Source organism: Paroedura picta, chromosome 4 (genome assembly GCF_049243985.1).
Source record: "Paroedura picta isolate Pp20150507F chromosome 4, Ppicta_v3.0, whole genome shotgun sequence".
NCBI classification, from domain to species: Eukaryota; Metazoa; Chordata; class Lepidosauria; order Squamata; family Gekkonidae; genus Paroedura; species Paroedura picta.
In genome coordinates, this window is record NC_135372.1 from 91,750,499 (window position 1) to 91,777,727 (window position 27,229).

Below are 27,229 nucleotides of genomic sequence, written 5' to 3' on the forward strand. Positions count from 1 at the left end.
AGCCCATTCCATGGAAGAGATAGATTTCCATCACTAACTTCTATTTATAGTTTATGAAACTCAAAAGCAGACCTTTTTGGAAAGACATATACAAACACTGAATGGTACGTGATGTTACTTAGTGATTTTTGACTCTGATTTCTTCTTTTCCTTTGTATCTTACTTTTTACTTTTATTACTAGATTGTAAACCAATGGGCAGAAACTCATAAATTTCACCTTAGTAGAACTTATAGTCATTTTCAGCACTTAATATTAATAAACATGACTCCATTACCAGGACTAGTGTTGTCATTATTGTTAATTAGAAAATCACTTAGGATTTCTCAGGATCAGTTCCAAAATGTCTTAATCAGAAGCTCTGACAGTATCTCTTTCAAGATTGTTTGAAAATTGGGGGGGGGGGGGAGTCAGGAGTGAGAGAACAAAAGGGGCAGTTCTGTCAGGCATTATATAAAGGGCCTGATTTCCTAGCTGTGTTAATTGCAGCAGCCCAAATCAATTATGGAGTGCTCCCCACTTGCCATTTGAAAACACTAAAAGCCTCTGGACAGCTGTGAATCAAGGGTGCAGTATCACATCTGCATGGTTCCAAGCAGGATTACCAATCTGCAAGTGGGCCCCAGAATTTTGCTGGAAGTGCAACTAATCTCTAGCCTACATAGATCAGTTTATCTGGAGGAAATGGCAGCTCCAGAAGATGCACTCTATGGTATCACATTTTCACTGAGTTTCCTTCCCTCCCCAAGCCCTGCCCACTTCAGGCACTACCCTCAAATCTCCAGGCACTTCCCAAGCAAGAGTTGGCAAATTTAGTTCCAAGCCCCTTGAGGGTTCTTAGGACACAAGCCCTTTTATTTCCAGCCCTGTGGTGGTGGTGGTGGTGAAGAAGAAGAGTTGCTTTTTATACCTCACTTTTCACTGCCCAAAGAGGTATCAAAGCGGATTACAATCGCCTTCCCTTTCCTCTCCCCACAACAGACACCCTGTGAGGTAGGTGAGGCTGACAAAACTGCTCTGAGAGAACAGCACTATCAAGGCTGTGACGAGCCCAGGGTCACCCAGCTGGCAGCATGTGGAGGAGTGGGGAATCAAACCTGGCTTGCCAGATTAGAAGCTGCCACTCTTAACCACTATACCATGCTGGCTCTTATGACTAAGCTAAGCAGGAGCTGGGAGTAAGCGGCAGTGCTGAGCTTGGGTTCTGCAGCAGTAGAGAAAGAAGGTACGGTGTGCCTCTGTGTCAGTACTAGGCCTGCTGATCTTCTGAGCCTCTGCCAGCCAACTAGGACACAACCAGGCTCATTGTATATGATACATAAGGTAAAGGTAAAGGTATCAACTGTGCAAGCACCGGGTCATGTTTGACCCTTGAGGTGACGCCCTCTAGCGTTTTCATGGCAGACTCAATACGGGGTGGTTTGCCAGTGCCTTCCCCAGTCATTACCGTTTACCCCCCAGCAAGCTGGGTACTCATTTACCGACCTCGGAAGGATGGAAGGCTGAGTCAACCTTGAGCCGGCTGCTGGGATTGAACTCCTAGCCTCATGGGCAGAGCTTCAGACTGCATGTCTGCTGCCTTACCACTCTGCGCCACAAGAGGCTCTCTATATGATACATAGAGAGGTTCAAATTGCTCCCATGCATGACTATGCACCATGAAGGACATGCCTGATCTGTTTTTGTTAGACAACTCATGTAAAACCAACTGTGCCCACAACCATTCTCAACAGTCTCATGCTTCCGCCAAGCACTCACAAGGCAGCTGGCGAATCCAATGCCTCCCAGCCGAGGGCAGACATAATTCCACACTCCTATACTGCCCCTACGGATCCTCTGCCCCACAGCTACTTCCAGGAAAAAGAGAGGGATTCCAATGATGATAAGCAGTACCAGATATGGGACGAGGTAGGCACCTAGCAGGAAAGAGAAAGACTATTAGAGATGTTCACATTACATTCTACAAAGCAAAGGTCAGCAAAAGTTGCAATGGGTCAAGTGGCAGAGAGAAGGTTGTATGTATTCCTGTATGTGTGTTATGTCACTTATTTGAACCATTAGCCCTGCAGCACAGGATCTTCTAGCATGCTTATGTTATATCTCAGTTGATCCTCACATGATCCATAAAGAGAAAAAGAAACTCCCTGTATATATCTAGGCGCACATCCCTAAGCATACATCAAATGTGTGTGTGTATCCCACACTAAATATAGGTAGAGATATTCAAACTGATTTTTTAAAATTTACACTGTAAAAATCAAAGTACAATCTGAGAATTGTCATATTTGAAATGTTTCACCAAAAGTGAGTATGTAGCCTAGATCTGGAGAATTTTGAATGTTTGCAAAAACAAGGGTTCCATTAATTGGTATTCATTTCCTTCTGAAATTCTGTAAGGCATAATAACTGAAGAAGACAGAAACTAAAACCCAGCAACAATTAAATGCTGAATATTGCACTGGCAAATGTCAAATGGGGATTTAATTATCTTTATCTTCAAAGCCTCACAACATCCCCCTTCTTTCATCCAAATTCCCTCATCTTTTCTATGTTTGTGTGTGAGGCAAAGCACCCCTAATTTCTTGCAAAGGGTTAATGTGAATATGAATGAGCTTATTCCATCTTGCAGGTATTAGCAATTTGGCCTCTCTGCCTACATGGCTTTTGGCATCTTCAAGGCTAGAGTAAGGGATGTGATCATTAGTTCTTCTTAAGAACCTGTGACCTACCATATCTGGGTGGGGTGGGGAACAGGAGTGATTATGTAGTTTTCTACAAGATTCTAGGCAGAATGTGTCCTGATTGGATGGTTACCATCACTTGACACCAGTCAATATCATAATTGAATTAAGAGTCTGAGAGAAGGAAACAAACTTCAGGGGTTTGGGGTGAATTGAAGCCTAGACTATGATAATCTTCCATTGCAATGCATGACTACATAGAAAGTGCTTAACTGAATAAATGTCACAGAGATCAATTTCTCAGATTTTTGTACTGACCCTCATGAATATCTAGATCAATGGATTTAAATCAAAAACATTTGAGCTTCAGAATATGTACAAATATGCCACCAATAAAGCAGATGGCACCCAGCTCTTCCTCCTGATGGATGACTGCACTGACTCTCCCTCAGAAGCATTAGCCAGCTGCTGGAAGCAGTGATGAAATGGCTCAAGCAGAGTCATCTGAAACTCAACCCTGCAGAGATGGAGGTCCTGTGGCTGGGCAAGAAGGGACCATGGGAGGAAGCATGTCTGCCCACCCTGGATGGAGTGCAGCTTATATCGGCTTAACTCCACCAGGAATCTGGACATGATCCTGGATGCTTCTCTTACAGTGGAAGCCCAGGTCACAAAGGTAGCGCGGCTGGCATTCTACCACCTCCACCAAGCCAAGCTACTAGCGCCCTACTTGTCCCCGGAACACCTAGCCACAGTGATCCATGCAACGGTCACCTCTATAATGGACTTCTGCAACTCGCTCTATGCAGGCCTACCCTTATCCTTGAGCTGGAAACTACAACTGGTGCAGAATGCCGCGGACACGATTCTCACTATTACACCATGGAGATTCCACATCCGGCCTGTACTCCAAAAACACGTCTGGCTCCCAGTTGAATTCCGAATTAAGCTTATGGTTTTGGTGATCACCTTCAAGGCCATACGTGGTCTGGGCCCAGTGTACCTGAGAGACTGCCTCCCTGCTTATACCCCCCAAAGAGCCTTACATTTTGCCACCTCCAACTGGCTGTGGATCCCTGGCCCCAAAGAAGCATGGCAGACCTCAACAAGGGCCAGAGCCTTCTAGGTCCTGACCCCCACCTGGTGGAACGAGCTCCCTAAAGAGATCAGGGCCTTTATGAACTCTCACAATTTTGCAGCGCCTGCAAAAGGGAGCTCCTCCACCAGGCATTTGCTTGAGGTTGACCAACCAAAAACACCCACTGCCCCCCCCGACACCCCTCCTTCCATGACAGAAGAATCCAACATACCCAAGGCTGTGTCAATGTTCCTGTTAAAATATTGTTCTGGTTGACACGTTATGTTATCATTGTTATACTTGTTATATTTGTTACAATCTTCTATGTAATTACCCCGTGATATTCTGTGTAAACCACCCAGAGCCATATGGATGGGTGGTATAAGAATCTAAATAAATAGATAAATAAAAGAAAGAAAGAAACTAATTCAACAATAAAGTAGATCAAAACTGGTAAAGGGTTTCTACAACATAATGATTGGAGGACATTTTTGTGCCATCTATCCTACTCAAAGGGGTTTACAAATAAAGGCACCTTAAATTCATTCTAACTAAAAATGTAAAAATAAAACAAGCCATAAAAAAAAACACAAAACCATGTAATTTGTTATGCATAGTCTAAGGATCCTGGAAATGAAACATTTCTACTCCCACCTTTCTGAAGCATGTGGAATGTGGAAATCTGCTTCATAACAGCAAACCAGGCAAATCATAGAGGGGATGGGTTGTCAGCTGCCACTGCACAACTAGCAGCCACCTCACAGCTGGACCTAAGCTAGCCCTGGAGCAGTGTTTTTGAACCTTCCTAATGCCACGACCCTTTAATACAGTTCCTTGTGTTGTGGTGACCCCAACCATAAAATTGTGCAAGTGTTCTTTCACAGAAATTAAACCGAAACTGACCAATGGTATGAAGATCCATTGTTCATGATTGTATATATCGGGTTTTCCCAGGGTTTCTCCTTTCATTTCTGCCTCTTGTCCCACCATGTGCGGGAGCCTGCAGGAGGAGCGGCAATAGTGGCACCACTCTCCCCCGCCCCCCCGGCCAAGCTGCTTGCCTTGCTGCAACTCCTGTGAGAGGGCCATTCAACCTCCAAAGGGGTCCCGACCCCCAGGTTGAGAACCACTGTCCTGGAGGAAACCATGAAGTCGGCACAGCCCTGTGCTGCCAGTCACTGCATAATGGGCCCAGACTTTTTCCTGGGAGAGGCTGCCAGGGGAAGAGGAGAGACACCTGAAGAGCGAGTGGGGTGGGGGTGTGAGAGAGAAGGCAGCAGGACAATGGGAGACACTATGGGGCGGCCAAGGGAAGAAAAATGAAATACTGGGGCAGGAGACAACTGGAGAAATGATAAACCCCCACCAAGTCCTTTTGGGTCCCTCACTTATGTCTATATGTCTATAAACGCATGCATTTTAAATATATGCACATTCATATTATATACTGCTTTCACAATTGTTATTCTAGTGCCAGTTCTGTAATTAGAGAGCACAGCTCCTTGAAGGGTTAGATGAAAGTTCTGCATAAAGGACTTTCTTTAAATAGCAACAACATTCATCTCTGGCTAATTGGAGAGAAATTAGCAGACTGAGCAGCATAAATCTCCAACCAAAGTAGCCCAATGCCTAATGCTGGAGATCCTGGGGCCAATGATTCAAAGCAAGGAGTCAATATTGCAGGCATGGTGAGAATTCTAATGGATAAGAAACTGCAGATGCAGACATTTTGATCTTGCTTCACATTTAGGGATGTCAAACAAGCAGAATCAAAACAATTGGGCACATCCCACTTAATTTTCGACACAATTCACAAAAATTCAGCAAGTTAGACTAAAAGCAGTATCTCTTGTTTAACTGTATCGGCCCCCTTACACTAAATGTTGTGGCGGAGGGTTTCCCCAATATTCAGTCACTGAAAGCACAGGAGTCCTTGCGACAAAACAGGGCCAAGTGTGTCATCAGCTGAAAACCAAGTGGATTAAAATCAAGCCCTCAGGGCTACCTCAGTAGGCCTAATTCTTCCTACAATCAGAAAGAAATGAAGACTAAGAGGTCACCTGAAAACAGTTATTTCAAAATGGCACAAGAACCAGTCTGAAACTTGTTCAACAAATGGACTGGGACAGGGGATCTTGAAGACATTCACTCACCAAGCTAAATTGTAAAAGCCACTTTGGGTCCTCACTGGGGAGAAACACCAAAAGGGAAAGAAAGAGAGAGAGAGAGAGAAGCAAGCAATAGGAAATCCCATGGCCAGGAGCTTTCCCAGCCCCCCAGAGATGGAGACTTTTGGGGAAGGGTTGCCAACCCTGGGTTAAGAAATTCCTGGAGATTTGGGTTGGAGTCTGGGAAGGGCAGAGTCTGAGGAGGGGAAGGAGCTCCATAGGAATATGATCTCATCCAGCCCACTCTCTGAAGCTGTCCTTTTTTTCAGGAAGCTAAGCAGGGTTGGCTTAGGTCAGCACTGGGATGGGAGACCACCCAGGAAGTTCAGGGTCACTATTACCCAGAGGCAGGCAATGGCAAGCCATCTTGGAAGTCTCTCACTGGGAAAATGCAGCTGCAGCAGGAAGAGCCAGACTGCTGCCCCCCTACTGCCCCAAAATTCCTTACCGCCCCCCTGGATCTTTCCACGCATACCTCCCACTTGGGGAACCTCTAGTTTACACAATCACATAATCTGAGATATTATCAAAATTTGCTTCAGCCACGGATAAGCAGAAAGTCTCTTGTGATCCCCAGCAGCAAGTAGGAAAGGGGGTACACTGACTGTCCCTGACAGTCCCAGAATAATCTCAGCTGCCTTGATGACCCAGCTTGGGCAGAAAGGTAGCATACAAACCTAATAATAAATAAACAAATATGTGAACTGGAGAATAACCTTGGTTTTATATCAACAGAGTTTGAGTCAGAATAATAACCCCAAGTGATATTTTTTCTTTCCCAAATCCCCAGAACCACAGACCAGACTAATGTAAAGCAACATCCATGGGGGGCAAACACTGAGATCTGACCAAGGTTATGTGCCGTTCCTATCAACGGCAGGAGCAAAGCAGATGGCATGCATGTAAAAATGTATTTTGGATTGTGCATGTTGCCTTCTTCTTTAATTAATCTCTTACCTCCACCATTCTTTTGACACAAATATGGAAAACGCCAGACATTTCCGAGCCCCACAGAGTAGCCAACCTGAGCCAGAATGTACTGTAGTTTGCTATTCCATGCTGGCCTTTCCTCCCCAGCTACCTCTCCATTCTCCTGTTTGTTCCAGTTCTCTGCAGCCACATTTAAGACACTGTGTCTGTAGTCCACAGCCTCCTGATGGGCCAGCAAATCAGCCACTGATTCAGTGACAGGCTCATTACTGGGTTCCCGCTGTGTCACTTTGCTGTTCTTAGGCATTGAGATGATCTGGCTCAGCCACTCCTGCTTGAAGAGAGGATTTGGGGGTTGTCTGAAAAGCCCTTGGAGACTAGTGCTCAGGTTCTAGTCATCTGTGGGACCTGCAAAACAAGGAAAAATGAAATTAAACCCTAAAACTTTTAAAATTAAGGATATATTTATAATTCTACAATTCCATTATGTATTGTGTGCAGAACTCGGTGTCCTAAGAAGCTCAGCTTTCATTATTTTAAAGAACAGCAAGTTTCTAGCTTTTAAGGCTTGAAAGTGTGTGGCAACACCTTTAAAATACAGGATTCTTGAAGGAGAATTCTTGCTGTTCCAAGGTCATGCAGAGAGCATGTCCAAGTGGGTACTAGAATAAGAGTTGTTTTTTATACCCCACTTTTCACTACCTGATGGAGTCTCAGAGCAGCTTACAATTCCCTTCCCTTCCTCTCCCCACAACAGATACCCTGTGAGATAGGTGGGACTGAGAGAGCTCTGACAGGACTGCTCATTCAGAACAGCACTATGAAAGCTGTGACTAGCCCAAGGTCATCCAGCTGGCTGCATGTGGAGGCCTGGGGAATCAAACTCAGCTTGCCAGATTAGAGGCCACCCGTCTTAACCACTACACCAAGCTGGACATCAGTCGGGCATCCTAACCTTTACCCCATGCTCAATCTCAATTTGGACCAGTAGAATTTTTTTAATTGACTGTGCATAGCAAAATCAATGGTCTCCTCAATGAATCAATTCACTATTTAACTGCAATTCCTTCTCCTCATTGTCTTGAATCTATGGATTGGCAAGGACCTGTTCCTAAGGCTTCCACTCAATCTGTTTTCAAAGCCAACAATATGTCAGGAACTATTTAGCTTAAAATATTGCAGCCCTGAAGAACCCGGCAGGCTTCAGTAGTTCTTATATGACAGCAGCTGGCACCAAGGTTATCTTGTAGCTGCTGACATTATCACAGCAACTGGAACGGCCAGGAAACCTCCAGTAAAATTGCCTGTGACAATTTTACAACAGATAGTATCTTCAAAAATGCTTTGGCACGACATGTAAAGCCATTGATTTATCCTGCCTCTCCATTCAAAGAGGTGTTTGTTCTTCAGCATAGGTTTGTTGTTCAGCAGAGCCAATGCAAACCATAGCAGCCCTACTCAGCTCACAGAATCTCTACTAGGAACACTCCAGACAGCTTGGACTCTGACTGGTTCCATCACTGGCAGTGTATGACTTCCCTGAACATGTGTCCAAATGAGACAGTGAGGTCTTTCAAAGGCATTGTTGCCCCAAGATTTTTCTGTTAACAGACATTCAAGTGCTTGAAAGTGACATTTATTCTGTGGGGCATATAGATAAAGTCTCATTATACATTTAAGAACTGTCAAGAGCAATACTAAGCTTGCACAGGTCCTACCACTTACAGAATACTGCTTAAGAGACTTTCTGCTGCCCTATGTATGCATACAGTATAAATTTCCGAAATCCTATCTCTCCCATTGGTTTTTTAGACATGACATTAGGGTTGTTTGCCTGCTTTCAGGGCTGCAGGTGAGGGCCGGCATAGCCTCACTTTGGATTAAATAGCACTGTGCTCCTCTATTTACAGCAGAAGCTGGTTGCAGATGTAAGGGATAGTCTAATACTCTGCAATTCACCTGCCACAAAAAGTAATCATTGCAATGCAATAAGAGAAAGTTAAGCAGTCAAAGCTACAGGGGAAACATCATCATCATATATATAAACATTTAAATGTGCATATCTCATTCAGAGTTTGTTATCAGTTCTATGCAGAATTCATTCTGTTGGTACTATATATACTTTGCCTTCTACACCAGGCAAAAAATACGGAGGTGGCCACTGTGTCCAGCCAATACTTTGAACTGGATTTCTTCACAAATCCCCACCACTTGGAATAAAGTGCCTACTCTTCATTGCAGGTATGGATGGAGAGGCAGGCAGACAGATATCATCCCAGTGAAAATAAAGCTCTTGGAATCCTAGTAAAGTCTGCACAAGGACAAATACAACGGTAAATCAAAAGGTATTGTTACTAGGGTTCCGGTTCATACATGCACAGGTTTATTCCAAACAACATGATTCTCTTGAAGGAGACAGGATGATCACAGGGGGTTATTATTAAGAAGTTTTAAGAAAACTTGCTGAGAAAAAGGCCATTTTTTGAGACACAGCAAAGGATGCAGCTTTCAAAGATAACATCTCCAGTAGCAATTACTGCAAGGTGCAAAAGGACAGAATGAATGGCACATTATAACCCAAGTAAACCTTATTGTTAATATTGTTTTAATCTAGGAAACTACTTAAATCAAATGGATGCATCATTCTCAGGTTCTAACCATCGAACTGACATGTATCTTAGCAACAGGTAGCTTAAAATAGCATTTCTAATAGAAGCAGGAACTGGACTGGTGAACTGTGAGTTCTCAAAAAGAGGAAAATAACAAGGCGAGGAAACAAAACAGTCCAAAATATCTAATTGGTAAGCATTTCTATTCCCTTGTGAGCCTTTCTAAAGCTACCAGCAAATGGCTTGCTTTTTGAGAAGGTCACAATTGCCATCTGAGTTGGTTTTCACAAACATTACCAGGAAAGTCTGGGACTCTGTCAGTGTTCTCACAGGCAAGCTTTAACTTGCAAGTCAGCTCCCTGTAATATCTGATGATCACCCAGTCCATTGTAAACCACAAAGCTGCTCAATATAGAGGGAAACCATTAGTCTGTTTAGCCTAGACCTGTCTCAGGCAGTTCTTTTCCAGACAAAGCCCTGACATAACTTGTTCCACAATTTCTGCAAGTGCTTAATCATGTAAATAGATCCTATGAGTTATCTATTTACAACATTTACATCTGACTTTTCTGTCTTCATCATAGCCAACAAGATGGCCACCACAATGGCCAGTTGAGGTTACACCAAAGTAAGGAATGAGGCCCATAAGAAAAAACAGAGCCCAGAGACAGCATGAGACAAGGATGCTGTCCTTGGTGCTGATCCCTCCATCTTCTGCTGCATAGTATAGCAAGAGATATGACACAATCTTCATGTTCTGCTGCACTAGCAGGCTTCCAGATGACTGTACATTATACAATTTTGTTCACCATGCTGCCTCCATAGTGGTTACTTCAGATCATCAGTGACTGACTTTTTAGACATGGAAGAAGAAGAGTTGGTTCTTATATGCCGCTATTCTCTACCTGAAGGAGTCTCAAAGCAGCTTACAATCACCTTCCCTTTCCTCTCCTCACAACAGTCATCCTGTGAGATGGGTGAGGCTGAGAGAGCCCTGATATCACTGCTTGGTCAGGACAGCTTTATCAGTGCTGTGGCGAGCCCAAGGTCACCCAGCTGGTTACATGTGGAGGAGGAGTGGGGAATCAAACCCAGCTTGCCAGATTATAACTCCATGCACCTAACCCCTACAACCAAAGGGCCTACCCAAGTGAATGAGAATGCTTGACTTAATTTTTTTATTACATTTTTATACTGCCCTCCCTTGTGGCTCAGGGTAGTTTACACAAAAAAGAGATGTATGAACCAAAATCTTATTTGAATTTCCTAGTGATTTTCCACAGACTTAAGTAGAGATGTGACTGAGCAACAGTGAAGCCTGCAGATAACTTTCTTTGGGGAATTCATCAGCACTTGCTTCAAAAAGGCACAATGTCTAAACATTCTGAAACTAATCTTTAATCAAAGCTAATCATCTTGAAAAGTATACTATATCACAGTATAAATATGAGATGCTGTGATGGACTCCATTTTCAGTCCCCATATATTACTATCTTTGTTCTTGGATATATTTGTTCTTGCAAACTCTTCCTCAATTCACTGTTTGCCATGCTTTAGTTGATGCCATTGGCTAATCTGCTTTTATGTCAGTTTCATCATGGCTTAACTGCTCTGATGTCACAGAGGGCATTGGCACCCTTGAACAGGAAGCTGATTCCAACATGCTGATGATCCCTGACCCCAGAGAAGTGTGCTTGGGACCTTTTTAGCCCTGGCTCCAGCCTGGTGGAATGAGCTGCCAGCAGAGGCACAAGCCCTCACAGAGCTTTTTAAGTCCCACAGGGCTTATAAAACGCACTCTTCCACCAGCCATTTGCTTGAGGATAGCTATGACCATCAGAAAGGGGCTCCCAGCCAGACCCCTACTCCTGCCATCTTATGTATGGCTAATAACCAGCATTCCATCTATTTAACTTCCAGAAACAATATGGGAAAACTGATGCTTAATTATCAAGGATAAGGATTTTAGTTGATGTAGTTTTAACACTTATAAACTGTAAAGGTTTTTAATTATGTTGTTGTGAGCCACCCCAAGACTGTTTGGAGAGGGGCGACCTATAAATCAATATATATATATGTTCCCAAGACAAGGCATTATCCAGAGGAGGAGCTGAGTTCACTGCAGAACTTAAATTAGCCAAGCTAGAAAGACTGTATTACCAGTCATTGTTAGTTTTGTCAATACTACTGTTGTAAATGGTCATCATGCTTATCTTGTAGTCATTTGAACAAAGATATCGCAAATTGTACCTTGTGCATTTCATGAGCCTTTGGCCCTGCTAGTTACATTTTTCCTTTTTGCCTATGCATAGGTCTGTGAACTACAGACACTTTGCTCATGATGATGTGAGCTCTGGGCCATGCCAACTGATGCTACAATAAACCCATTAGTCCTCGACTTCATTTTGCTTTTTGTACACAATATTATAACTTGATTTATTGTATGTATCCCACCCCTCTCCGGTAATGAGGGGTTCAGGGTGGCTCACAATATTTTTAAAAATAAATATGAACCATAAGGTTCATCACTAAAAGGAATTTTAGAAGGGTGCCCTGGCTGTCGTTAGCTCCGTCCACCTTCAGCTGTCGTGCTTCTCAAAGAGAAACTCACAGGCAATATCAGCTGTGTCTTCAACACTCGTTTATTGTGCCTTCATTTCAACAACAAGCCTTCTAATGTCCATCCATCCTCCTACCTCTTCTTTCCCTTCTCCTCCCACCTCCTGTTTCTTCCTTCCTTTTATTCCTTCCATGTGTTACCTCCGCCCCCTGTACTTATACGGACATGCCTCTCCCTTCCTTTTCCCTCTTCCCTCTCAGGGTGTGTTCCACTTCCTCTCTGGGCCCCACTATCACTGTCTCCTGTTTCTCCCTCTCCTTGCTAACGCCTCTGCTCCTCGTGTTTTGGCTACTCCAAGTTCTTTAGGCTCACCCTAGCTGTTTAGGGAAGGGGGGTATGTTCTTTGTTCCCCTCCCTGACTACTTCTCCTGAGCCTTGTGAGATTCTATCACCCCCAGACTGCTTGTGTTCCAGGTAACCACCAGGTAAGTTCTTCTCCCTCTCACACCCCTTCCAAGATTTTTCCCTGTGTTCTCCCCTTACGTGGGCATGTGGCAGTTTGGGGATGGAGATTTCTTCCTGTCCATCAGGGATACTTTCCATCCCTCTGCCTTCCCTTTTCCAGGTCTTCTCCTGCCCACAGTACCCCAGAGCATCTGTGTTGTCCAAGTGTACAGCATTGGGGCAGGTGGGGCCATTGAGGATCTCGGCTGGTGCTTTGGCAGCTATAGGGACAGGGCTGTCTGTTGTGGCATTTTTTCAGGACTGCCATTCCCCTCCAAAGTTTGGGGACATATATCTTCTTTTCATTACATCTCTGGTCATCTCCTCCGTCCCCAGACAGGAATAGAGGCAGTTAAAATATTAACCTTCTCCTGGTACTGAGAAATATTCCATAAAGATAACAGCTAGCAGACCAATAGCCACTGAAAATAAAGGGATTAGCAAAGGCCTGCCAGAACTATTCTTACATGCCCTGTGGAAGCTTGACAGGTCCCACAGTGGATGTGCCCCTTCTGATAAGGCATTCTACCAGGATGGGCCATGGTGGGAAAAGCCCTCACCCTAATGGAGGCAAGATGGATTTCCTGAGGACCAGGTGCTGTCCAAAATTGTGCCATGGTGAGTGCAAGTAGCATGGAAGAGTTGGGAGAGGCAGTCCTTCAGGTATGCCAGCTCTCTAGGACAAACATATCAAACAAATATCTCAGAGGCTGGAGCTGGCAATCTGTGGCTCTTGCACTAATATAAACTAGAAGAGTTTATATTAGGGTATTATCCCCCTTGTTGAAGTCCCTCCCTTCCCTAAAAGAGGGTCCTAACTAGGGTCTTCCCCCAGAACTCCAGGGATTTCCCAACTTGGAGTTGGCAGCCATAAGGGGCAGTGAGGGCTGGTTTGGTCTCCTTGGGACTCGCCTGCTGCCTTTGGCTGAGGCATTGTGATTGTCTGCCTGCCATTGCCACCACCTTCTGCTCCAGCCAGGGCACAATGGGCTCCTGCCTCTGCCACCTGGGCTGCTGGAAAGATGGCTGGCTATTCATGTGTGTAAGGCAGAATCTCTTGGGCCACACTTCCTTGAGCCATCCAAGTGGCTTCCCACATACAGGCAGCTTCCCACATGCAGGTGCCTAGGGAAAGCCTCTAGCCCATTTACCAAATCTGCTTGCTTATGTGAGCATGAGAACAGAATGACTGGCTGAGCCAGGTTCACTGTGTGCAGCAATGTAGGTGAGAGAGAAAATCCTGGTGTTTATGTAAGGGGCACAGCACAGGTGAATCACTGAGGATCAGGGGCAGAGGAGGCCCTCTGAGTTAGCTGAACTGGAGCCTACTAATCTGCTGACCCAAATGTGCACAGTTCTTCTCCTGCCTCCCTGCCTCAACAGTTCAGGGAGAATTAAATTAGAGGTGAAGCCATAACAAATGCCTGCTCTCCAGGCTCCCTACACATAAGTGTAGCATGTTACAGTCTTAATGCGATTGGGGGATGGGAGTTATGCAAAGGTCAGGGATGGGAGCAGGCATTCAGTAGTGGCTGCTGTGTTTGCACACTGTACAGGAAGTTGCTGGATATGCACCTGTGCAGTTACACATGGGAGGGCAGGGAATATGTTGTGTGGCTGGATAATGCCATGGAGCTGGCATCCTTGTAGAATGGTGGTGCTTGAAGATTGCTTGTGGTGCTGGGGAGCATCACAGTTCCCCTTGTGGTTCATGCTTGTTGCTGAATTTCAGACTTTGGCAGAGAGATGTGGGAATGTGCAGCTGCCTCACTCCCCTACCCTACTCACCCCTACCCAAAGCCTGTTGACCGTAGCACTTTCTCCAAGGCAGGGATTATGAGGGTCTCCAACTGACTCAACTTGGTCACTTGTCTTTGTCTTTGACATCTGCAGCAATGGAATACAGTATTCCAAAAGCTTCTGAAATGTGTCAGTCTTTAAAGAGCCATGAGAGTCCAGAGCTACAGGAGCAGTCTCAGTTCTGAAACTAGGCTTGAAGCTGGATTGGAAGGAATCAAGTGTAGTGGTTTCATCTAGGAAAACCTGAAGCTGTTCAACTACTGCTCTCTCAATTACTTTTTCCAGGAATGGTAAATTTTACACTGGTGGTAATTGGCTAGGTCCTTTTTATCTGGAGGTGGCTTCTTAGGATGAGCCTTCAAGGGAAGCAATCCTGAGAGAGAGACTGATTAATAATCTTCCTCATGGGCCTCACCATCTCTTTTCCTTGCCAAGAGGGGCAAGGATCCAAGGAGCAGATTGTAAGCTTCACACCCATCAGAATCCTGTCAACCTTCTGCAAGGAGAGCAAGCTGAAGTAGTCCAAAACAGGATCAGATGGAACCAATGGAGACTCCAATATGCTACTACCCCTCAATCTGGCAGCGAGGTCTTGGTGGTGTGAGATTTTACTTACAAAAAAGTATGTAAAAAAGTCACAGCTGAAGACCAAATCATTATCACATTCTTAACTACACTGAACAGTTGAGCTGGCTATGATCAAAAGGGACACTGACCAGAGCATTATTCAACTAAAAGAAGCGGTACAAGATTGGATGACATAGCAGACATGATGGAGGTAGAAAAATAAGCCTCTTTGCTGCATTCACCACCACTTCATAGACTTTCAACTGAGCTTGTAACATGTTGCTTCACTTTGAGACCATTGCCAGGACCACTCTAGCCATCTGAGCTACCTCTTTGTATTTCTCATCGGCGCAGTATACCAAGGGGCAGAGGAAGACAGAGGACATAGAGGGTGTCAGGGAGAGACTCGATCAATGGCAGACCAAAGATCATTATTCCAATGGTTGATAAGCTCATCAAGGGAATTGCCCACAGGCTCTGGTAAATCCCACAGGGCATCCTGGAATCAAACTAGATCCAGAAATCTATGCAGGCAAGCAAAAATTAGCTTGCTGCCTTTGTGCAGGGAGGTGGTAAATCTCACACCATTTAAGAGGAAGAGATCCAGCCAAGGCACCACTCTATGATCTTCAATGTACATGAGCAACTGCTGTTAAATTCAACTCTACACAGTGGTCCAGTAGCTTCCTTATATATTGATGAGGGGTAAAATACAGAGCTGGATGCTTGCTTAAGATCAACCACTGAATTCACAGCAGAGTTCAGATTTGACTAGTTCATAGCCAGTACATTGTAACAGCTCTTCCAAATGTGTGCTTTGTTCTTCCTGTAACCATGGAAAACGTGCCTATTTAGAGCCACTCAAATGCCAAAAGCAGCACTGAGGGATCTAAACACAGGTAGCTTCAGGGCCCCATGAGATTCATCATAAATTATATACTCAACATGTACTGAATCTGCATCAGGATTAAAAGGCAGTGGATCACAATAAGCTATGCATAATTCCATGGGGAGTTGCCTTCTTTGTATCTTATTGCACCAGTGGTGTTTCCTGGCTTTATCTCTTGTGTATGTTTCACATGTCCATGTTGTGCTTCTTGGTTGCTGAGAGCCATCATCAACAAACCATATTTGTAATGATATTCCACCTTTACAACTATCCCTTTTTAGTCTGTTTCTAAAAATTATTATGACCTATAAATATATACTGTTACTGTCATGATCCACAATTGACCTAATAGTCTTTCTGGGAAAGCAAAAAGGAATACTCTGATTCTCTTCTCTACTTACCAGGTAAAGTTTACCAATATAACCATCACTCAGGTTTATATCCCAACTACAGAGGCTGATGAAAAAGAAACCGAAAGCTTTTATGCAAGTGTCCAGTAGGGAAGTGATCACACACCTAAACAAGATGTACTGATAATCATAGCTGACTAGAACACCACCAAAGTAGGCAACAAAGCAGAATAAAATATTGTTGGAAGATTTGGTCTAGGAACACAAAATGAAGCAGAAGAGCAACTCGTAGAATTCTGTGAAGGCAACAATTGGTTCATTGCAAACCAGGCAGCCAAGCAGATTATTGTTTATGTGGACATCATCAGATGGCCAATACAGAAAGCAAATAGATTACATAAGCAGAACCAGAAGATGGAGAAGCTCTGTTTTTCTGCTGCAACAAGACCAGATGCTATGGTACAGCCCATGAATTTTTATTATCAAAAAATTAAAATATACCTAAAGAAATACACCAAAATATTAATAGTGCCAAAATACAATCCAAACAACATTCCTGAAGTTTAAAGATTACGTAAAGAACAAGTGAGTATTACTAAGTTCAATCAAATGAGGTCCAGAAGAACAACAGGTGGCTGAAAACAGAGATATTATCAAGGAAGAATGTGCAAAGATTATTCCTATACCCAAAAGAAATGAAAAGGAACAACAAAAAATGGAAAGGACAAGAGATCTGTTCCACAAAAGCCAAAAAAAAAAGGAAATCTAAAGCAAAGATAAACATGGAAATACATTAATTGAATAGTTACAGGATAAAATAAAGAAAAGATGGGAACAATACACTGAAAAACTATAAAGAGGAGATAAAAGGATGACAGATTTCTTCCAAGAAGAATCTTTTTAAAACAAATCACCAGGAGTTCAGGCAATATCAAAGTGCTAATTCATGCCAATAAATATGGAAAACAAAACAATGTCTCACAGAGAGAAAACACTTAATTGATATTCCAGTTCCGAAAAAGGAGATGTCATAGACTGCAGCAACTATCAACCATCACATTCATTTTCATACAAGTGATGCACAAAATCTTACAACAGAGACTTACCATGTATGGAACAAGAAATGCCAGATTTTCAAGTTGGTGTCACAAAAGAAAGAGGCACTTTCTGCTGGTTATTGAAACATATGAGAGAATTTCAGAAGAAAATCAGCTTATGTTTCACAGTTTACAGAAAAGCTTTTGATGGTGTGGATTATGAAAAGCTATGGTTGGTTTGAAAAGAAATGAGTTTGTCACAACATCTGATTGTTTTGATGGGCAATCTGTACTTTGAACAAGAGGCTGATATTAGGACAGAATATGGAGAAACAGAATGGTTTCCCTTTGGAAATGGTGTCAGACAGCAATGTATTTTATCTCCCTGTCTCTTCAATCTGTATGCAAAACATATCCTAATGAAAGCTGGATTAGATTTAGATGAAGGTGGAGTGAAAATTGGTGGAAGAAACAATCTGAGATATGCAGATGATACCACATTAGTGGCAGAAAATACTGAAGCCTTAAAATGACTGCTAATGAAGGTTGAATCAGAAAGTACCAAAGCAGTATTATAGCTGAACATGAAGAAGACAATAGTAATAACTACTGGGAAATTAAGCTACTTTGAGGCTGATGAAGAAGAAAGAGAAATTGTTCTATTCCTTGGCTTCATCATCAACCAAAAGGGAGAACCAAGAAATTAGAAGGAGACTAAGACTGGAAAGGATAACCATGGAGGAGCCAAGAAAGATTATTAAGTGTAAAGATGTTTCACCATGTTGTTGTTGTTATGTGCGAAGTCGTGTCCGACCCATCGCGACCCCATGGACAATGATCCTCCAGGCCTTCCTGTCCTCTACCATTCCCCGGAGTCCATTTAAGTTTGCAGTTTCACCATGACCAACATCAAAATCGAAATAATTCATGCCATACTATTATTCATTACCATACATGATTGTGAAAGTTGGTCAATGAAGAAAGCTGACAGGAAGGAAGTTGATTCATTTGAAATGTGGTGTTGGAGGAGAATTGTACAAATACCATGGAGGAGAATTGTACAAACTACCAGTGGATCAGTGGATTCTAGACCAAATCAAGCCTGAACTCTCCCCTAGAAGCTAAAATGACTAAACAAGGACTATTGTACTTTTATTACAGTATGAGAAGACAAGAGTCAAGATGCACTAATTTAATCAAGGAAACCACAGACCTCTATTTGCAAGGCCTGAACACGGCTGCTAGATAAAGTACCGTATTTGCCGGCGTATAAGACGACTGGGCGTATAAGACGACCCCCCAACATTTCCACTCAAAATACAGTACTATGGGCCACTATGGGCAGCTATGTCTATCCCAACTGAAGTGCACCCGGCGTATAAGACGACCCCCCCCCACTTGGAGGCATGTTTTTCAGGGGGGAAAAGTAGTCTTATACGCCAGCAAATACTGTATTTTGGAGGCTGTTAATTCATAAGGCTGCCATACGTTAGTAGCAACGTGATGGTATAACACACCCATATGTAAAGCCCTGGAGATGATCTGTGATCTCAGGAGCCAACACCACCTACAGCAGAATGAGTGTAGATCTGTAGTTGATGGTCTTCAGCCGGGAGATGTTAGCTTAACCCCCCCCCCCCGCCCCCAACTATGAATCCACTTGCTATCCTTGGGCTCATCACAATCTCACCACCCCAGTTCTCTGTGTAAAATACTACTCCATCATCTGCTTTATAATGAAATGCTGTGAAAATTACAAAAGAGCTTTGGAAATATACTGATACTTATAGTACTACTAATATATAACAGATGTCTATAACAGATATATTACTACTTATATATTATATATAACAGCGCCTTTGTACTTGGAATAAGGGTGTCGTGGCACTGAGATATATCATATATTACATAGACAATGCCCAGAGGATCATCTGGAAGTCCGGCAGAGAGAGCCAGGGAGCCGGCAGGGAGAGCCAGAACATTCATTACAAAAGCACATGTGAATTTTCTTTCCCAATATCAAATTCTTTTGTCTCTCTCCCCCCTCCTCTTTTTTAATGACCAGCCAAGAACTTTGCAACATTATTAGCCAGAAAGTGAATAAACAACTCTATTAATCTGGTACAGGCTATTTTCATTTCTTGATTGGTGGTATACCAGTATACACTAGCTGTAACAATATGACTCTGTATTTGAACCTAGTGAAAGACACTAATCATATGACTGCCTTAATGCCATGATTATATTCACAAGACAACATTTTTTCTACTGGAAGGCAGAGAAGAGAATAGTAATCTATTATAAGAGCAAAATCCCCATCTCCCTACATAAAGCAGCCCGGGAAGGAGTGTTAGAAATAGAGCCACTCAGTTGCGGAAGACAGCAGCACCATTATAAAATAAATCCAAAATGTTCTCCCAGAAATAGCCATGTCCTCTCCTTGTTCTGCCATATGCTGAGTGAGGTTTGGTTCTCCCCCCTCAGATGTCAAAAAATTGCTGTAGTAATAACAACCAAAGAAGGGGAAATGTTCTGTGAGCAGTCAAGGCAGTGCAGAGGCAGGCAGAGACAGGTATAAGGCCCAGAGCCACTGGAAGGAGAAAGGACGCATTTGGAGACAGTCAACCTATAAGCACCAGTGCTACGAGACATTAGGGAGCCTTTGTCTCCTTTCCTGTTTGTTGGCCCTCTGGGGCAACTGGTTCACTGCTGTGAGACAGGATGCAGCAGCTGGACTAAAAGGACCACTGACTTGGTCCAGCAGGGCCCTTCTTATGTTCTCTCCTTAGGTTACCCTTGAGAAGGGGAGAGATGGGAAGGACAGGTGGAGAGACAGCTCTGACTGAATAATCTCAGAGGTCACCACAATGCCTCTGAGGGACTTGACATTTTTTTTTATTCTTTAATAAAGTCTATGGCATTTTTAACAGCACAAATTGCCTTGCCATTCTAAATGCATCCCCCGGCCCCCTCTTTTGTTGCTGCTGCAATGCACGGAACCCTTATTTTACAAATAAGGGTTAGGCCACCCAGTGAATTAATCCATAGTTAGTGTTAGAATCTTGGATTTCCTAGAGCCACCATTCTAACTAGTGGTCCACATTAATTCCAGTCACCATCAGAGAATGGTGTTTCTGGAGGACAGGCATCCTAAGTCATGTTTCCTGGAGAACATCATTAATATTTTATTTATTTATTTATTTAGATTTATATACCGCCCTCCCCGAAGGCTCAGGGCGGTTTACATTACTAATCAACGATACATGAAACAGTCTTCGTTAAAACATACAGTAAATATGCATAAAGAGGTGCTTCTAAAAAGATTTCATTTTACTGCAAAACCACAGAGTGAGAAAATATGCACCACAGAAGAGACCTTACTGAATTATCATACAGTTTCATGTCACTGTAGACATTATGTGTCTCAGCCATAAGATGTGCTAATTTATAGGGGGGGGGGTCATGAGAATTCAGTGCCGTTTGTCCAGGGCACATTATACCATGTTGGCCTACCTATTAGGTGATTCTAGGTGGCAGTCTAAGATATTTGAAATGTCTCTGATGAGGCATACATGAGGAATCCAGAGAGACCTGGTTGCAGGCATGGGTTGATAGTGAAAGAGGAGGTAGCACTTGACAAGTAGCTGGAGATGGGTGAGAAACTTCCCAAGGACCCACTTGTGGGATATGGTGGCACCATGGGAATAGTCCATCTAGGGCACGACATATCTCTCCAAAAGTCATTAAGGGGTTGGTTGGGAATGGTGAAGCTCCACTAGAGTAGAGGCCACACGCGAGCTATTTCATGTAGGCAGGTATGCTACAGTCAAACCTCCATCCTTCCTGTCTGTCTGTAAATAAAACCATTCTGGACCTGTCAACGCCAAGGTCTTTGATGCACCAGCCAGGAATCACAGCAACTAACAGCCAAAGTCTTGCAAATGAATTTATACTTATATAAATGAACTGCACACTTCTTTCCACTGGGAGGTGGAGTCTATTTCCATCCGAGGTAGAAATGGCCCCAGAAATGGACTCCTGCCACAACTGCTATTTTCCTCAGTGTCAGACCACAAAAGCCATGCTATGAATAGCCTCTCTCCAACCCCATTCGCAGTGAGAAAATGAGGTTTCTGGTCTGCGCTGCCATAACGGGAGGGGGGGGGGGGACTCTGGCTCCGGCGTTAGCTGTTCATGCGGGTGGGATGGCTTCTGCCTCCGCCCCCAATGTTACCACCAAGGTCAGGCTTCGGGAGGGACGCGGGAGACCGCCAAGCGCGGCCGGAGCCTGAGGCGGCCCTTCCACCGGCCCCCCGCTGTGCTCCGTCCCTCTCGCCGCCAGCCAGCGGGGCCCGCAAAGGCTTCGGTGGTCCTCCCGTGGCGCAGCGCTCGCTGCTGGTTCGCCTTCAGGTGATGCGCTCGCCTCGCCTTCCCTCCCCCCCCCCCCCGGGAGAGGCGCGATCCCTTCCCAGACTCGCCGGCCAGCCGCGGGCGAGGGAAACAAGCAGGTCCCCCCTCGGGGAAGGGCAGCGGCAGAGGGAGGGCGAGGCAGGAACAGGCGAAGTCGCGCAACTGCTGCCGGGCCGGGGGGGGGGGGGCGAGGCGCCTTACCTTGGCCAGGGCCCGCGCCGGGGACAGCGAGAGCGAGAGAGCGGCGTCGGCCGGGCGGGCAGGAAGGTGAGCGGAGATGGAGATGGCCACGCAGAGCGGCGCGCTCGGGCTTCAGGGCTGGCGCCTCTCTCGCGGAGCGCAGCTGCTCCGGCCGCCGCCTGAGGGTGCCCTCCGGGCCCGGGTGCGGCTCCAGCCCGCTGTGGCTCCCCGGGAGAGAGCTGGGCGGGCGGGCGGGAGCACCTTGGGCGAGCGCCTTCTCTTTCCCGAGGACGGGAGCTGGTCCTTCGCCTGGGCGCGGCTGACGTAGGGTTGAGTCACTCGGCGATGCGCGTCAGTCGGGGGGAAAGCGCGGCCCTTCGGTGGCTCGCCTCCCCGCGAGGGACTCACCTGGGCGCCGGGCAGCAGACTCCCGCGGGGGTGGGCCCGGCCTTCAAGGGGCAGCCGGGGCCCGGTCGGAGTCGCGGCCAGGCCGCCAGGGGGGCTCCCGGGGCCCGGGGAAGGCCAGCACACCTCATGCTGCGCCCGCAGGACAAGGAGGAAGAGGGCGCGCATCCCGCGGCCCGGCGGGGGCCAGGGAGTCTCTCGCCGGCGCAGGCTCGTCGCTAGCACATGGACGGTGAGGTCCCTGCGGGGGTCAAAGACCAGGGACGCGCTGGAAGCCTTCAGCTCTCCAGTACATAGTACAGAGATAGTGCCAGACGTCACTGGGAAGCCCCCTCCCCCCCAACAAATAAAGGCATGGGACGAAGGATCCACCTGCAGCTGCGGGTGATTGGGTACAGATCCTTCCACTAGCCAACCTATCCAGCTGCGGATACCAGATACAAACCTACTGGGTCTTGGGTAGAAACCAGTCTGCCAGAGCCAATTGGTGGCTCTAATGTTCTAATGCCTTGGACCTCGAGCTCAGTTCTTTCACACATCACATTTATAATGTGTAAAACCAAACAAAGAAATGCATTTTACTGATACAGCTAGTGAAGCAGTGTTTTTTTCAGGAAACCTGTCTTTGGGGCTGAAAAGCCTGGGAGCTTGGAATACTGCCTTCAGCCACATTCAGCCACACACTGTTCCACCACGGCTCCTGCCTGCCTTCCCTGCCCTGCCCTGCCCCTGGAGCCACCATATTCTGCCAAATGTTTAGAATACACAGCCCCAGTTCCACAATGCTCTGCAGGAGCCCAAGCCATGGAAAACAGCTTGCCAACAGGATTCCACCAGCAGCTTTATAGGCAGGTGAACTGAAGAACAGAGAGACTCTTGACCAGGGGTAGTCAAACTGCGGCCCTCCAGATGTCCATGGACTACAATTCCCAGGAGACCCCTGCCAGCATTCGCTGGCAGGGGGCTCCTGGGAATTGTAGTCCATGGACATCTGGAGGGCCGCAGTTTGACTACCCCTGCTCTTGACTAAGCATTGGGAGAGAACAGGAGCAGAGCAGGCCCTTTCTACAAATAGCTGGTGCTTAAAGAGAAACTGATGAATCTCTCATTCTGGAAAGCAAACCAAATGCTTATCTTGACTTAAACATACATGAAATAGCTCAGTAGCACCTTAAAGACCAAGAAGATTGTGATTCAGAAATAAATTCCCCACCACTTTCTGTCCCCACTTAACAGCATTCACAAGTGACCCACTCCAGACTGTCTCTGTGTGAGAATGAGTGTGTGTTTAGTGCCTTGAAGTCACTTCTGACCAATGGTGACCCTATAAATTAATGTCTTCCCAGACATCCTATCTTTAACAGCCTTGCTCAGGTCTTGCAGTCTGAGGGCTGTGCCTTCCTTTATTGAATCTATCTCATGTTGAGTCTCTCTCTTTTTCTGCTCCCTTCAACTTTTCCTAGCATTATTGTCCTTTCCAGTTACTCCTGTATTCCCATAATGTGACCAAAGTACAATTGCCTCATTTTAGTCAGTTTAGCTTCCAGGGAGAGTTCAGGCTTGATTTGGTCTAGAATCCACTGATCCACTGGTAGTTCATGGTATTTGTACAATTCTCCTCCAACACCACATTTCAAATGAAGCAACTTTCTGTCATCTTTCTTCACTGTCCAACTTTCACATCCATGCATAGTGATGGGAAGAAGCACTCTACAATGGTTCTTATTTTTTCCCATTTTAACTGATATGATCAGGTCAATTAGCTTACATAGTCTGTTGGCATGCACTGGCTTCATTTTATTTAAGTAAATGGAAAAAAAAACCTATGTTGATTTGTCCCACAGTAAGTTACTGTAACTGGCTAAAATGAGAGCCAGATCAGACTGTATTCAAGTGTCACAAACAAATTACAATTGGATAGATTCAAGTGGGTAGCTGTGTTGGTCTGAAGTAGCACAACAAAATCAGAGTCCGGTAGCACCTTTAAGACCAACAAGGATTTATTCTACAATTGGTAAGTGATGGAAATGAATCTGAAATCCTTCGGCTCACAGTCTCCCCCCCCCCCCCTTGAGATTGGGTTTACTGGGTTGAGATTGAAGACTTCTGGTTTGGGAAGTTTTTCAATAGGACCACAATTTGATGTGACACTCAAATTCAGATGCTTGAACAAAACAGGTGTGTATTTTAGACATACACCAGTAATTCCACCCCCCTCCCCATGTAAGCTTTCATTAGCCAAGGCTCACTTCATCAGATACATACAGCTTTGTCTCACAAAAACATATACCCTGGAAAATTTTGTTCATCTCTAAGGTACAACTACAGACTAACACAGCTATCCACCTGAAACCAGTATTTCAATTGATTGTCAAATCCTGTTTTTGATTTATGGTTTGTGGATAAGAACCATACACACACCTTGTCCATGTGTTTGAGAGCCTGAATCTGGACATTACAACAAACAGTGGTTAAAATTAAGACTTCCTACTTCAACCAGCCTGGTGTCGATATGATCACCACAACTGAGGGGAAGGAGTATGGAAGCCTGATGATGTCAGACCAAATACATTTTGTGGCTTGTGATGGCCAAATGCAACATATGCCTGAGTAGGGGCCACCCATAAGATATGCTACACTTTTAAAAAACAACTTTTTGATCCTCTTCCTGGTACACTTTTAATAGCTACATTGTTTGCTTACTACATGAAAGGATTTTTGCTAGCCTGTGTGTATGTCCACAGACAAGAGAGTGTCATGCAAGGAAAGATGGTTAGGATTGGTAACCAAAGAAAATAAAGAGAATCGCTTCACTTTGCTGAAAAAGAATAACTAAAACATTTTTTAAAGAGGTTCATCGAGATATTGGAATGATACAGTTTTTGAGGAGTCTACAGTGTGATTCCAACTAACATGATACAACAGCTTTCCTAAACTAAAGCAATATGGATATGGATCAAGTACAGTACCTGAGTGGGACCTTGGGAACCTTGTAAGCACTACCCAGAATTTCATGATAGATGTAATTAATAAATATACAGAGTTGATCAATACATTCATTTGTTGGATTTGGTTGTTTGGTGTGTCATTAAGGTAAGAAGACAGAAAACAGATGAATGCACATCGTATGCAAATGTCTTGTCCTGAGTTTATAAAAGATTTAGGACTTGTTTACTGCAATCTGAAGAAAGTTTTCCTGAGAGTAAGCATACTAGAAAAAATGGGACTCACTTCCCAGAAGGCCTGTTTAGGATTGCTCTTGACAGATCCAAAAAGGAAAATAATAGCTAAAATCTCATCAGGCAGTGGGCATGTGAAAAGCCATGGAGAGCCACTGCAGAGAATGCCAACCTTGACCTGGCTTAGTATAAGGCTATGTGTTCAAGTTCTTGCAAATGTATTCAGCAAATGTGAACAGCATTTGCACAGATATGTAAAGCTGCTTGGTTTAGGAGTCTGAGTGAGTCTATGGGAGCATCTCAAGATGAAGAAAATGAAGGCAAAGGTCACCTTCCCAATCTCAGCTTGATCAGAGATAGCATATGTTATAGAGAAGCCTCCCTCAATGCAGAATCTCCGGGGATTTGTATGATGCATGTCTGTGGAGAATAATCCCTTGCCCTGCCCCACCTGAGACACAGCAAAGATTAAAGCCAGCACTCAAATACAGACGCAATTCCATAAATTCACCAACAGCAGCCTATAAATAACTTGCTGGGTTTGCAGCCGCCCTCCTGTGATCCCGATTCTTACATCTTACTGCTGCCATCTGTCACCATGGAGATAAAATCACATGGCCACCAGCCATTCATTCATGGCAATTCCAAGATGACAGAATGGAAAGGGAGGATGAATAATAAGGAACAATTCATACCTTAGATTTTTGTAGGGGGGATTCAAACCTCATTAAATACAGGATATAAGGAGAGAGAGAGAGCTAATCACTCCACAGGTGTTGTAGGAAGGATTTAATGCGATTTTTTTAATGTCAGTTTTCAGGAAACAGGCAGCTTTAACAACGACAACTAGACCGGTTCAGATTTATCACTGCTAGCTTCTGATCCCAAGAAAACTACACATCGCAGAGATAAGTTCCAGGAAGGGTTACTTCTCTAGCTATTTGCAATCTTTCAGACTTCTCCTTCCAATACATACATCTCTTAAAAGCCACAACAGCATTCCTTAAGGCCTGTGAGAAAATAGGTATTATTGCTGCATTCTGAAGAAAATGATAAGAAGCAAAGGGGTCAGTGCTATAGCCAAGTAGGGTGGCTGTCCTTTTCTCTGCTGCTGTTGCTCTCAGTTACTTAGTGTAGTGCAGGGGTTATGCGGGAGCTCCCCAGGGTTACACGGCCTTCCACAGACGTTTGGATAGCTGATGACATCATTAGACATCATTCCTCTGTTGCTCTACAGCCTAGTCTCTTTCTCCACAATGAAGAAGAAAGAAGAGTTGGTTCTTATATGCCACTTTTCTCTACCCGAAGGAGGCTCAAAGCAGCTTACAGTTGCCTTCCCTTTCCTCTCCGCACAACAGACACCCTGTGAGGGAGGTGGGTAAGGCTGAGAGAGTGCTGATATCACTGCTGGTCAGAACAGCTTTTATCAGGGCTGTGGCGAGCCCAAGGTCACCCTGCTCGTTGCATGTGGGGGAGTGCAGGATCTAACCTGGCTCGCCAGATTAGAAGTCAGCACTCCTAACCACTACACCAAACTGGCTATGGAAATGGTAAATTATTGATTGATTGACAGGCTAGCTCCCTCATCTTCCTACCTTGCCCACTTCTCTGAAAGGGCAGGTCACAACTTTGGGGGTTCCTCGAAGCCTGAAAATTATGTCAGGGGTTCCTCCATAGTCAAAAGGTTGGAAAAGGTAGATGTAGTGGTTAGTAGCAACAGCCTCTAATCTGAAGAACTGGGTTTCATTCCCCATTCCTCCACGTGCAACCAGCTGGGTGACCTAGGGCTAGGGATACCAGCTTCCAGGTGGGACGTGGGGATCCCCTGGAATCCCCTGCAACACAGATCAGTTCCCCTGGAGAAAATAGCTGCTTTGCAGGGT

At 44.8% G+C, this 27,229-nt stretch overlaps 1 protein-coding gene across 2 annotated transcripts in view; it reads right to left on the minus strand.

Moving 5' to 3' along the window:
* SLC6A17 (solute carrier family 6 member 17) overlaps positions 1 to 22,451 on the minus strand; it is a 45,269-nt gene extending 22,818 nt beyond the window's left edge. The window contains exons 1-3 of one of the 2 annotated variants that reach the window (XM_077334180.1): positions 22,171 to 22,451; positions 6,884 to 7,264; positions 1,758 to 1,915 (exon numbers count right to left, since the gene is read on the minus strand). In XM_077334180.1, the coding sequence (XP_077190295.1) occupies positions 1,758 to 1,915; positions 6,884 to 7,163 (438 nt within the window). In that variant the 5' untranslated portion in view covers positions 7,164 to 7,264; positions 22,171 to 22,451. Of the gene's footprint in view, positions 1 to 1,757; positions 1,916 to 6,883; positions 7,265 to 21,783 lie in introns of both variants that reach the window. The other variant, XM_077334179.1, reaches the window with a different exon arrangement.
* Between the last annotated feature and the right edge of the window lie 4,778 nt (positions 22,452 to 27,229).